Genomic DNA, 13647 nt, shown 5'->3' with positions numbered 1-13647 from the left:
TATGATTATATCATGTTGTAAAACTATATTATAATTCAATGATGCGTGTATGATGCATAAACTTCCTATTCCACGCTATGTAAACTATGTTAACACGTTCACTTCATGCAAACAAGTCATGAGGAAGTCAGATAGGTTCAGGATGAAAGATTTGACAAGTATTATGAATACATATCTTGTAGGCTCGTTATGATATGACAAGTCATGAGGAAGTCAGGTAGTGTGAGCATACGCTAGCGTGATGAGGTAGGCCTAGAGGGTACGTGTACAGGCCTGCCTGATAAGTCCACGTGCGAGTGTGTGCGTCGTATGTAGAGAAGTATTACACATCCAAACTTGTCTGGACTGTAAAGCGAAGTCTAGAACCATGCCATGATGTTTTTATGAAATGATAGATTCCACCGTATTGCATGTAATTATATTTTTCGACCCCGACAGTGGGGTTATTTACTAGGTATTTCTTAAATACTCAAGTCTTGTGTCACTCAAGACTATGAAATTAGAGTTAGGACAATTACATTCATGCTGGTTTTAGTAGTCCTTAGGTTAGATCATAACGTTATTTTTATTTTATTTAAATTCACATTATCTATTTTCCGCTTTACTATTAATAACAATGTCATTTTAATGAATTCCAAACCAAACAAAACAACTATAGGTTCTGAGACCTTATGTTCAAACCAAACAACTATAGGTTCAAAGGTTTCAAATCGGACTAGACACAGTCATTTATCATGATGCAAATTAGAGCGTTCTTTAGTGCATGTAGAGTTGTTATCGTCACATGATTTGACTAAGTTATTTCATCCAATTCTAGCTCAAGTTTCTCTTCTTTGGCTAACTTTATAATTATCTTTTCTAGAACGAAACATCTTTCTACTAGATGACTCATAAATTGATGACCCTTACAATATTTGGGATCATCAACCTTTTCCACCTCTTTTAATAATTTCACTTTTTTTTTTTTTTTTTTTTTTTAGAATTTATTTGTCTCCTTGACTTGCTAGACTTCGCTCTATGACGTGTAAATGATTTTTTAGTTCTTCAAATATATGAGACGTTATATCTTGAACATTGTACATAATCCATTGCATACCTTAAATGCACATATCAACCACTAATAGTTCAGTGAGAGAATCTTTGCATGTTGACGATGGGTTCACTTTTTCATTGTCCATTGTTGGTGATGGTGAGTATAAATATGCTAACGATGTATCTTGTGGTGTAGAAGGGAAATAGGAACTCTCTTTCGGATTGCTTCCAACTACCAATTGTCTCAAATTCCTCGAGTGCCAGTGTTCACACATGATCCTCTTAGTAGACAATTTGGAATACAAGGAGGAGGTATGAATAAGTCCAATGTACTGAGCTTTTATCGAATTCATGATCATGTCTTGATGTTATTGGACTCATAATTCAATGTTGCCATTGATCTTCCTCCACAACGATCTTCTCTTTGTTGTGACTTTTGACCATGTGTTGATCTGCTTCTACATCTCTATCATTTTTTCTTCCACAATACTTATTTTAGTTGTCGCAATGGACACTACGTCAATCGAGATCAAACAAGGAAACTACTTCACACGAAACTTGTCATCCATAGATGTCTTGAAAGTGTCACTACTTCACTTGTAATGATAGGATATTCATCTTTTTGTTGCTTCAATTCATTAAAGTAATGAATAATAGAAGATGTGTACAAATTATATTGTCACCAATCATCGAAGTCATTCTCTTTGATGACATTACTTCACTTGTGTAGGTAGGCGTGCTAATTTGTTCACAAGTAACTTCTAATGAAATGTGACATAGAAAATATAGGCATTTGGACAACTTACTCTCCAGTGTACATTAATGGTTAGATCAACTCTTGACTTGTTGATCTTGTTGGATCCATCTTCGGCTTTTTAATGTTTAGAAACTAAATAGACTTCAATCTAAAAATATAGAAAATTATTAAAAGCAATTAAAAGGATAAATTGAAAATAAAACTCAAACTTAGATGTAACCTATTATTTGATGACCAAATTTGGAAGAGGAATAGGCTGATACTTCAATAAATTTAATACACGTACAATGTTAGATCTCAATACATATATGCACAAGTTACAACATTCACAAATCTAATCTAAGATGTACCTAACTATGATAAAAGTTATACACTACAGAAGCTATGTGACAAAGGCTGCACCCTACTTCCTTGAATTTGGCATGTTCTAACTAGGATACAATAAATTACATCCACAATCTGGATAACGAATACCGTGCAAACTACTCATCTGAACTTGAACCTGAACCTGAACCTGAACCTGAACCTGAACCTTCTCTTCTTTCTGAACATTCATCAACATCCTGCAGCTCGTCCTCACTTAACATGCTTCCATCACTTGAATCGGAAAGCAGCCCGACATCGTCATCAGTAAACATCTCTGTCTTGCGTCTTTTCCTAATATCCTTTATACCTTTCCCTTGAAGAGCTAATCTTCGTTTTCGAGTGTTCCTCTTGCGTTTTGGAAACTCTTCTTTATGAGACTCGAGGCCTTTATTTTCAACAACCTTTACAGGTCTACCTTTACCGTATTCGCTATCCTCAGATTCTTCAACATCGAATTTCCGCCTTTTCCTACTTGAATTTGTCTGGCATTCAAAAATGTCTCAGAATTAGATAACAGTTGGAGTAGTTAACTGAATAAAGCTTTCTGTTATGAATGGCAACTAAACAGCAGCACCTAAACGATTTTTCAAATATAAGATTATAAGACTTCCCTGATCTACATATCAGAACCTAATTCAACACCCATACAAGCAATATAAATTCCCAAAGCAAGCTGATTTTCATGTGAACCGAGTCAACTTAATTTCAATACAAGGTTAGCACTTACAAATTTATTTGAGGTCTCGTAGATATTCAGAAAGTTATTCCTTTGGATCTCCGTGAACCACCTAATCACAATTGATCTACCTTCAATGTGAAAGTAGAATGGAGAAAAAATGAACAAGAACAGGCTTGAAGCGTTTTAGTACGTTGGAGTTGCAAGGTTGAGGCTACATTTGGTAAATAGGTTTGTTGTTTCAAACCACGAGTATGCTAATCTCACGAGCAACATACCACCCACCCACTGTTAATTAGACTCAACTTTTATACTAACATACAGACTTCACCATTTTTTCTGTATATGGGGGAGGGGAAGGAAAACCCTAGCCTATAAGGAATCACAGAAAGAGAATAGCAACTAGAGCAAAGACTGCTGAGAATAAATCACGAAAAAGAAGAGAAGGTAGCATCGTGGGCAGCTACTCTAGAAGTTCCACTCTTTCTCGTGAGTAGCTACAGAGAGAGGAACTTCTATAGTACAAAAAGATAATGTTATTTCTTTGGTTCCAATTTCACAAAAAGGAAAGATTCTTCTGATGCTCAACCAAAGGGGGCTTCATTCTGTCTTTGAATGGGTGGTTGCCAAAAAAGAACAAAAAAAAAAAAAAAACAATTTGACACTTGGTTAAACAAAAAGCTCAAGAAAAGTGAGAATTGCATTTGGCTTGCCCATCTTGGAATATTAAACACATTGGAAAGACTAAAAGTACAATATCTGATGAATCGTCCATTTCTGGGTTAGTACCAGGAGTTTCTTTCCAAGATCCTTGAATTGGCCTGGCTTTTAGATAAAGGTCAAAGGAAAATATCCTTCAACTTCTATTAGCTGAAGGGCTCTCTTTAGAGGAGGTTAAGGAGGACCCAAATTATAGATCATTGATGCGAAGCTGAAAAAAGAGAGATGGTGGAAACAAAAAAGCAAGTCTAAATGGCTCAGAGAGAAGGCCAAGGGGCTCGACGAAAAGGAGTGGGCTATGGAACTCATTAACGGAAGTTGAAAGAAGGATCCTAAAGCCCAAATGGCTGTCGTGATTTTGAAAGAAGAGAGGAAATGGAAACCAAGTCAAAATGCTCCAATGAGGATGACAAGAACTCCTGCTTCTTCCACTAACATGAATAATGCTAAAAAGAAGAAAAACCTTGCTATGGAAATTGTGAACTCAGAAGGAAGAAGCTAAAAAGTGGATTCCACATCACAATGGACCTTTTTCTGCTACACAAGCACGTGGGGTTTAATAGCTAAATATTGCTTTTGGATAAAGAAATGGTATGTAGCCAAGATGGGTAATAGAGAGAAGCAAGAGGATGACAGGATCGTTAGTTGCCCTCTCAAATCTACCTTCCAAAGGCTTAATAATGTAGCTTAATCAAAAAAGTTTTCCAAGCGGATTCTAGACAGTGAACACTCCATAGCAGTGGTTACTTGACAGTGAGCTCTCTCACTCCACACCTCAAACGAAAGATTTCTTTTTTTTTTTTCATTTTTAGTTTTGAATAAGATACAAACTTCTCATAGAAATAATGAATACAAAAGTGAAGGTAAAAAACAACATGAGCAAACTTGAGCTTAAAACCTAGTGAGGAAAATAATCTCATCCCAATTCATACAAATATTACTAGAAGAATAATTAGCAAACAAATTAGAAACAGAACACCAATGAGATGCTTTGTATATAGATATCATTCCTTGAAAAATGTGATACCAGATCAAGGTCCCTAAAAAGGTGAAAACGTTCCTTTGGATCTTTATTCAAGAAAAATTGAACTCTTGTAATCCAATCGAAAAGAAGCTCCCTATTCTACTGGTTTCCGCAGTTTCCTATGACTGGTACACATCAAGTCTGAAGAAAGTGTTTTCAAAGCACAACATGCACCCCAAGGGGCAACAAGTCTCTAAACTGCCTCAAGGTGAGAAGCAATGAGAATGTATTTTCCAACTGGCGCACTCAATAAAATAATAATAAAATGTCTATATCCATTATAGATTTAGAAATTCTCGATTTTTAAAACACGAAATATTAAACCAAACAATTTAGTATTTAAATAAAAATTAACTCAAGTAATTTTGAAAACTAAGAGATTTTTTTATTTAAAAAAAAGGATAAAATAGGGGGAGGAATGTAAAGTGCAGCTAGCGCTCATTTGGTCCTAGAAAATGTAAGAGCCTTTTTTCTTTTCTTCTTTTATTCTCCTCTTCCAACTCTTTCTCTCCTTTTCTTCTTTTTCTTCTTCTTCAACAGCGTATGTCACCACGATCACACATTCACAGCAACTTAAATGCGGAAATGGTGAGGACAATAATGAAGGTGCTTGTCTAGGATGCATATGGGAGATGATCATACCCCTTCCATTGCCCTCATGTACCTCAAAAACACAAATAAAAGTAATTTGGAGAGCAATCATAACCTTTTTTCCATTGCCCTACCACAGTTACTAGTCAGTCTAAGCTCCTTCATTCCTATGCCTCAAACAGGTGCTTCTCAAAAGTATGTGAAGTCGTTCTTTCTCAGTTGTTGGATGGTTCCCTTTCGAGGGCCAAGTGCTTGTTCTTTTGGTCCAATGTGCGATAATCTTTTGTGACTATGGTTTGAGAGAAACCAAACAGTTCTTAAAGGGGCAGAGATTATTCTGGAGGATTTTTGGGACCTTGTAAAAATGTTTTCTTCCACGGGGTGCACCCTATTTAGAGATATTGTGATTATGATCTTGTGCACATCTTAAGGAATATGGAATCATTTTCTGTAACCCTTTGATTCTGTGGGAATATCTCATTATCCTTTTTGTAAGGGCTTCTTTCATCAATATATGTTCAGTTTATTAGGAAAAAAGAAGGAATTAGTCGCTCGACGTAATCAACTCTCTCGCAAGTTCAGTTTCTTAGAAAATAACATAATTATAAGTTTGGGTAGTTTTTGCTAATTTCGTTACTTTTTCAGCAAATGAATTTTTTTCTATGCCATGGTTAGTATTTGAGGGTGGTAAGCCTAAAGTGAATCTTTGTAATCATTTAATTTAATCAGTGTAAATTATGAAGAGTTGTTTTTGTTTAAAAAAAATATGTAAGCTCAGCATTTCTGCGAAGGTTCTTGAAGTTGAGACATGTAGCATCATACCATTCTATTCCCATTTATAAAACTAGAGGATTGTAAACTTTTCTTATTGAAACACTGTTGCAGACACAGCAATGGCTCAAATACAAATCACAGGCATACCTTTGGACCACGGTCAACCAGTCTAGCCCACTCATGTCGGTTCCTCAAACAATCAAGAACAGCTTGTGAATGACTCGAATAAGCATAGCGCTCTCCGTTGTGCTTCCTCAGGTTATGCCAGTGCTGCAAAGAAAGCAATTGCACCGAAAAAGGAAAAATGAATATTCTATAATACATCAAACAAAAAGTGAATCGAGAGGCATACATATAAATATTAAAAAAAAAAAATCTGCACATCAGAAGAAACCGTACAGGCAAAACAGCATTACATAGTTCTTCATAGGTCATACGCCTTCCTTGGCTCATAATTTCATTGATTAAGCCTACATAGAAATAAGATGAGAACGCAAGGCAAAGATGTTCAAAATTTTAAAATTAGTAAATTTTATAAGAAAATTTTCATACTTATAGTTCAGTTGACACGTACCAGGTAAAGTTGGATGAACAGGGCCTTCTCCAACCGTGCCTGTGTCATCATCAGATGTGTTCCTTGGTGAATGATGTATGGATGAATTATTATGATCATTTGCTTCCATTGATGAAGATGGGCCACTACTTGCAGTATTTGTAGCATAGGCTGAAAGACCTTTTTTAAGAGAATTCAATCTTGAAGGAGATCCATTTTCTTCCCTCTTAGATGCTTCTGCGGAATTACTTGCAGTATTTGTAGCATAAGTTGAAAGAAGACCTCTTTTATGTGCATTCAATCTTGTAGGAGATCCACTCTCTTCCTTCTTAGATGCTTCTGCAGGATTACTCGTCTCTTGCCTTCTTTGATCAGGGGAAGACAGAATTTCATCAGTTCTTTTAACATCGTCATCAGGCTCACGGGAACTCCGAAATGTGTCTCTCAAGGCATCTCTGTTTTTCATTCTAGAAGCCTACAAAATATAACCACAAATATTTTACAGAAAACTCTTAGAACCAACACATCTGCATATCTAAAAATAGAGCTCTAAATGGTACACATAATATTCATAGGAGTGAGATATTGACATATATTTTACCGATGCATAGTCTCTTCCCCTAGAAGAACTGCGTTTTATTAGCAAGCTTGTTGCATTTGAAGAACCCAACTGTGGTGAGCTGCCTGTCTGACGCAATCGTGGCACACGAGGTACTCTAGGTGAGCTATTGAGCTCCTGATGCAAAAGAAAGGCAAGCTGCCAAAAGCCACAAAAGTTATATATGCAAAAATTATATCAAAAGCCTATTAACACAATTCACGAGAAGAAAATGAAAATTTTTAAAAACCTCTTCATCACTCAGCACAGCAGGTGGATTTGTAGTTGATGGAGGACACATCGCTGTTGCATGACGCTGATTGACCTTAGATGGAGGATGGTTAGGCTTGTCACCTCTTTGTGGTAAACATGAGTTTGAAACCTTGTTCTGTGAAGTTAAACCCTTATGATTGAGATGCGACTCAATGGACTCACTGTAGCCTGGACTATCTGGTGCATTATGTGCCAAAGGTGTCTTAACCGTTGAGAGCACAACAGAATCTTTTACGTGCAATGTGTTTCTTTTTGAAATAGGATCTTGCAAGTCCCTAACTGAGTATAATGAATTGGCAGCGGCATTTAAGCACTCTTTTGGATGCTCTTTAATTCTTCTCCTAGGCAGTTTATCCCTTTCTTCAACTCTGTCAACGCCATTTGAAGAATATTCTTTCCTACTACCACCACAACTTCCGGACACTGCCTCATGTTTGGCAGCAGTACCTTCTAGGTTTTCAGAATCTTCAGGTGTTAAATCATTGGACATGGATGGTTTAGAAATTATAACATTTGACGATGCAGGGGAAGATTTTCCAACACATAGTGTCGTTTTGTGTTGACTAGGTAATACATGTTGGTGTAAAGCCATTCCACTAGATTTTGATGGCTTTTCATCACCAAATTCAGAGACATTTTGAGGTTTCAAAGAATTAATATGTACTGTTGTGCTGCCTTCTGGACAATCCCACTCCTGTTTAAATACACATGGATTACTACGTTGTTCATCAGCCTCTTCAAGATGATAATTGCTAGCACCTTCAAAACTTTTTTCTGCCTTATGGCTACCCACTTGCAAACCGCACGATACACTACCAGAATTCACCTTATTACTTTCAGGCATACGATCATTACGTTTCTGCATCTCTGTAGCATCCGAATGTGCCGAAGCCTGGAAGTTTAAGGCTCCTCCAGATACATCAAGTTGCTTATCTATTTTGAATTTGGCATCTGTATGGGATGAATCAATTGAATTGCCGCAATTAACATCATCATGAATCTTATCATCCTTGCTTTCAAGTTTAGTGCTAGCTAAGCTTCCAACAGAAGGCTTGACAATGGTCCTAGAAAATCCTCCATCATCCGAATGGTCAAGAGCTGTACCACCTCCCTGCAGTTGAATAAGTAAGATTAAGAGTTGCCAAAGATTGAAAAGAAACACAGAAAGAACACGATCCCACCCCCCCCCCCCCCCCCCAACACATTCTTGAAGTATTCAGCATGTGTTGACCTTGCTGGATGACATATTCTAGAGGGTAAATTCATCAACCGCTTGCATGAGGATATCAAAATGGAGATACGGATTGGGCCACCTATTGGGTTGATGTTACAAATGTAGATGGTCCATAAAATTGAAGAAAAGCTACAGCATTCAGAAGAAAGTTGCCTTGAATCCAAAGTATGGAAGCCCAAGCCACGATGTTAGTGTAAAGTCCATTAAGTATGGGGCTGTTTCCATGATGTACAATTTCCATTAACCAAATCTATCTGGGTGTCAGATTTAAACAGGGAGGGATAGGAAGATCAGAAACACCACCGTTCAAGCTTAACAGAGTCCAAGCGTCAAAGCCGTCGAGTGGAAGGGCTATGATTTCATTAGGAAGAACACTTTACACCTGAGCATCGCTGCAAGAAAAAAAAAAAAATACAGGTGATCGTGATCCACGATTTTGAGGAAGAGGGTGTCAAGGAAGTGGCTATGTAAAATTTGGGGATGACTGATAAAGAAATTGAAGATGAAGAAAAGGATAAGGTAGCAAAATCGGCTTTGCATTCGATGGTGGAGAAACAAAATTTTATTCCACAACCTTGGGGTGAAACAGAGGGATACAGTGTGATGCTAGGAACTGAGGCTTCCGTGCGTGGAAATAAGATCTGTAAGCAAGTGGTGTTGACAATGGGAGAAACAACTACAGCGTAGGGACTTTTGCCAATTTTTTTGGCTTGCAACGTTGGGGGATATCACAATGAATCATTAAAATCTGAAGAAAAAAATTTTCATGCTAGGTAAATCTTACAAATAATATCCTTCTAAAATGGGGATCCCACGTTGGTGCATTTGCAGGTAACATTAAAATTCTTGATGAAATCGTTAAAGTTAGAAAAACAAGGGTTTCTTGTACAACTAAATGTGTTATGGAAGTTGGGTGTTGAAGAACCATGGTCACGTGTACCTACGGCCAGTGCTTCAAGCTTATGCTTCAGTATTTCAGCCATTCCCGAGACAACTGCTCGTGAGAGAAAAAGGATCATGGAATTGAATTGGTGTCGGGTTCAACTGCTCTAGGCAATGTTCATCCCCATAGATAACCCAATTCCAAAAAGATGATTGAAAGGTTAGTTGAGGAAATGTAGGTGGCTGGGATAATTCAACTGAGTAATAGTACATTTTCTAGCCCAATTTTATTAGTAAACAAAAAAAGATGGAAGTCGGAAGTGGATTATAGGGCTTGGAATAAAGTCACATTACTGAACAAATTTCTGATTCCAATGATTGATGATTTGCTAGAAGAACTTCATGTACATAATTGAAGATTGATCTGAAGTTGGGTTGATAGCAGAAAATTTCTTGAAGTCAGCTTTTCGAACTTAGGAGGGTCATTAAGACTTCTTAGTGATGCCTTTTGGGTTGAGAAATGCACTAACAACCTTTCAAGCATGGATGAAATTGGTATTATGTCCCTATTTAAAAAAAAAAAAAAAAAAAAAAAATGTACTGTACGGTGTTTTCTTACGAAATTTTGATGCACAATTCTTCGATGAACGAGTGTGTGAAACACTTGACAAAAGTTTTATCCGTACTTCAAGAGCATCAGTTGATTGCTAATCAAAAGAAGTGTCAATCTGCATTGCAACAAATCAAATATTTGGGGCATATTGTCTTGGCTCAGGGGTTCCTGTTGATCCATCCAAGGTGTCTGCTATGGAAAAATTACCTTTGCCTCAGAATTTGAAAGAATTAAGGGGCTTCTTGGGATTGATAGGCTATTGCAGCTAGTTCGTGAAGAACTATGGTACCATTGCTTTCCCCTGACGCAACCATTGAAGAAGGATCGTTTTGCCTGGAAAGAAGAAGCACAAAGGCTTTCTTTATTTGAAAAAGGTAATGGTTTCCATTCATGTGCTTCAGTTGCCTGATTTCTAAAAGGAGATTGTTGTGGAAGCTGATGTATAGAGTTTGGGGTGGGAGTCATCTTGATACAAGAGTCACGACCTAAAGCATTTTTTAGCTATGCTCTTCCACCTTTGCATCGGAATAAAATAGCCTATGAAAGGGAGCTTATGACCACTATCATGGAGGCCTTATATGTTGGGTAAGCACATTATTGTTCAAACATACCAACAAAATTGGAAGTTTATCTTTGATCAACTTATGGTGGCGGAAGAATATCAAAGGTGTTAAATCCCCAATCAATCCAAAAACTTAACTTGATGGGTATAGTAAATTTAATTTATCAACATGTAAACTCTCTCTTTCACTTATGAGCTTGAAAATAAATTCAGAGGCTCAACAAGTGAAAATCAACATTAATTGAGGAGGAAATGACATCACGGTTTGAACTCAACATCTCCTACTTGGATACCATGTTTAATCACCAACCAACCTAAAAACTTAAGAAGACAATAATTCAGTCAATAATTTCTTTGGCAAGATTTTTTTTGTTGCAGGGTGTCTCAGTGTTTGGAGGTGTGGTTTGGTGAAGTTTTGTCGGGATGGTTTTGGAAGGGAAAAGCTAAAGTGCTTTGAAGGAATCTTGTTAGGGTTATTTTGTGGCTTCTTTGGAAGGATAGAATCTTGAGAGTACTCTCATATAAGGCATCTTCTTTCAACTTTGGGAGAGAGGATGTCTCATCCCTTTGTCCCTTAGATTATTTTGTTTTGGCTCTTTTGCCTCCTTGAATGAAAGTCTCTAGTTTCTTATTAAAAATAATAATAATAAATTAGTTAGATTAAATTTTTCTAAAAAAAGTCTTATTGAAATTTGCTTCCACCAGTAGAACTCATCATTGAATTTTATTCAATTTTTAACAACATTTGAGCTCATTCCGAGAGAATCACTTTAGAGTATCTTTCGTTTAAAAGAGTCGCATGAGATGCTTACAGCAAATTTCCAACCATCCTTTTGGTAAAAAATTACTTATAAGCAAAAGAAGATTTAATTTGAAGTTTGTGCCTCATGTGGAAGAACACATATGCCACTAATGCTATGCTTCCAAAATAAAACCAGGAAATGCAATATAAATACTTATAGAAAAGACCGACGTACCTGTTTCACGACAATGTTTCCAACATCTTTCTTTGCAAAGAGGGGCGGTCCATCATCCTCAATTTTGGTGGAATTCTCAACCGTCAGAGAAACTTGCACTCCATTTTCGTCCTTCGGTCCAACTGCAATGGCGCTGTTGTTTTTAGATATCTCAGAAGATACGACACCAGGAGAGAGCTCACAACTGTCTCTATGGTTATCATTATTTTTATTTGCTACATGATATGCATTTGATAATTCTCGATCCACCATTTCCCTTGAACTCTTGTTCCTAGGATTTTCACTATTGCCCCTCGCATGCTTCTGATCTCTGTCTGCCAATTGTTTTTCATCATTCATCGATGTAAACACCAGTTATAATAAAAGAGAGTGAGAAAAAAAAAAATTTGTCCCTGATGTGAAAATTGCACACACTTCCCACATAATAATTTAAGATATCAATTCAGAAGTATGAAGATGAATTACCGATCTTAGAAGCATGATCAATTCTCTTTTTCAAGTTTGTCACCTTATCAGAGGGCGTAGACTTCATCTTCCCAGATTGATCTTTTGATACCAAGTAGTCTTCCGTTTTGCACTTACCAGAATGTAGCAGAGGTCGAAGAAAGCTTCTCTCCCTCACACCATTGTCAGGACACCTATCCAAATCTTCACTTACACCATGTTTTCCACTCAAAAGCCCATTCCTGTCACATAAAACATCCCCAGATTTGCTTCTCACACCAATCAAAGCTGCCACAGGGGTAGCCAATACATTGTCCTTAGACAAAGAAAAAAGAACACCAGCACCTTTGTCAGCAGGATTCTCATTTTTCCCATTATTTGTATTATCGCTCTGGTCCTCATCCCAACAGGGGAACTCCCGGTACTGAAAATTAAATTTCTTTGGAACATACCCAGTGCAGTTCCACAGCTGTGGAGTAAATAACGATGACAACCCGCTGAATAAAGCAGGGTCACCACCTGGAACGCCATGAACATGAACTCTTTCCTCAATCGGTATGTCTGTCCAAAGCCTAAACGGACGTTGGGATGGGCCATTACAGACATATGTACTCTCCATGCTCATGGTTTTGGTAGGAAGTTCAACCAATAACTGCGCAACCTCGGTCTCCTCACAGTCATTCCTCTCGTTCTTCCTCTTACATTTGTCGCAAACAAAAATATCATCTCCCTTCACGTAACGCGAACACCTTGTGTGCACCCAAACGCCACATTCATCGCAATTAACCATTTCTTCCCCATCATCAAAATTGACGCCACAGATGCAATCCACAGTCCACGAACCATTAACCCAATCATCAGGAGGGTCCATATTCTGGAGGCGGTTAGACTGCCCCTTCATACCTATTTCAATGCCGAACTACCCAAAGTGCCCAGAATTTCCAACAGAAAAGGTTTAAACAAACACCACAAACCCTAACTCAATTTCCAGATTACAAAGAACAATTCCAAAAGCCAGAATGCAAGATTTTACTTTTTAAAAAAATAAAAAACAGTGTTCCAACAAAGGCCAAACAAGATTAATCTCGTTCCACGTGGGTATACCTGGAAATTACATAACGATTACGACGACAAAGACAAAGGATACTAGAATTCCGCGTTCGAGGAAGGGCGACTATTGTGTAGAAGCAGAATCGCTCATAGAATCGATTGAATTACAACCGCAGATGCGAAGAAGGCTTCTCTGCCACCGCCGGATCAGTAAACAAAGAGGCTCGGACTTCCGTGTAGCCACCGGATCTGTGAAACCGTGAAAAAGTAATACATCCTGGGCAAACACGGTATGAACAATTTTGTTAATGTATTTTATTGTTTATTATTTGTCTCCAGTTTTAAATTTTTAGATTTAATATTTCCATTTTATTATGACATAATAATGACAAGGAGACTAACACGAAGACATCTAATTAGAATATTCAGACATTAAACAAAATATTCCTAATAAATTTGTAATTATATTCTTAATTTTGTCATTTATTTTTTTGGTTTTTATTCTTTTTTTTTACAAATTA

The 13647-nt window shown here is 37.2% G+C and overlaps 1 protein-coding gene across 3 annotated transcripts; it reads right to left on the bottom strand.

Moving 5' to 3' along the window:
* Positions 1 to 2028: 2028 nt before the first annotated feature.
* On the bottom strand, positions 2029 to 13439 carry LOC111787932 (uncharacterized). 3 transcript variants are annotated; one of them, XM_087121431.1, is made up of 10 exons: positions 13181 to 13438; positions 12098 to 12995; positions 11633 to 11946; positions 7342 to 8475; positions 7095 to 7250; positions 6515 to 6968; positions 6340 to 6410; positions 6088 to 6210; positions 2310 to 2637; positions 2029 to 2279 (listed from the first exon to the last, which is right to left on the bottom strand). In XM_087121431.1, the coding sequence occupies exons 2-10, from the start codon at positions 12975 to 12977 to the stop codon at positions 2272 to 2274; spliced, it is 3468 nt and encodes a 1155-aa protein (XP_086977557.1). In that variant the 5' UTR covers positions 12978 to 12995; positions 13181 to 13438; the 3' UTR covers positions 2029 to 2271. The 3 variants fall into 3 exon arrangements, with proteins under 3 accessions (XP_086977557.1, XP_086977558.1, XP_086977559.1); XM_087121432.1 differs by having other exon boundaries at positions 11633 to 11754; positions 12098 to 13438; XM_087121433.1 differs by lacking the exon at positions 2029 to 2279 and adding an exon at positions 2883 to 2943 and having other exon boundaries at positions 2499 to 2637; positions 12098 to 13439.
* Between the last annotated feature and the right edge of the window lie 208 nt (positions 13440 to 13647).

This window comes from Cucurbita pepo, chromosome 2, assembly GCF_057944985.1.
Source record: "Cucurbita pepo subsp. pepo isolate OVF chromosome 2, ASM5794498v1, whole genome shotgun sequence".
NCBI lineage: Eukaryota > Viridiplantae > Streptophyta > Magnoliopsida > Cucurbitales > Cucurbitaceae > Cucurbita > Cucurbita pepo.
Note: the sequence above shows the minus strand (reverse complement) of the source record. Positions and strands in the feature narration are given on the sequence as shown.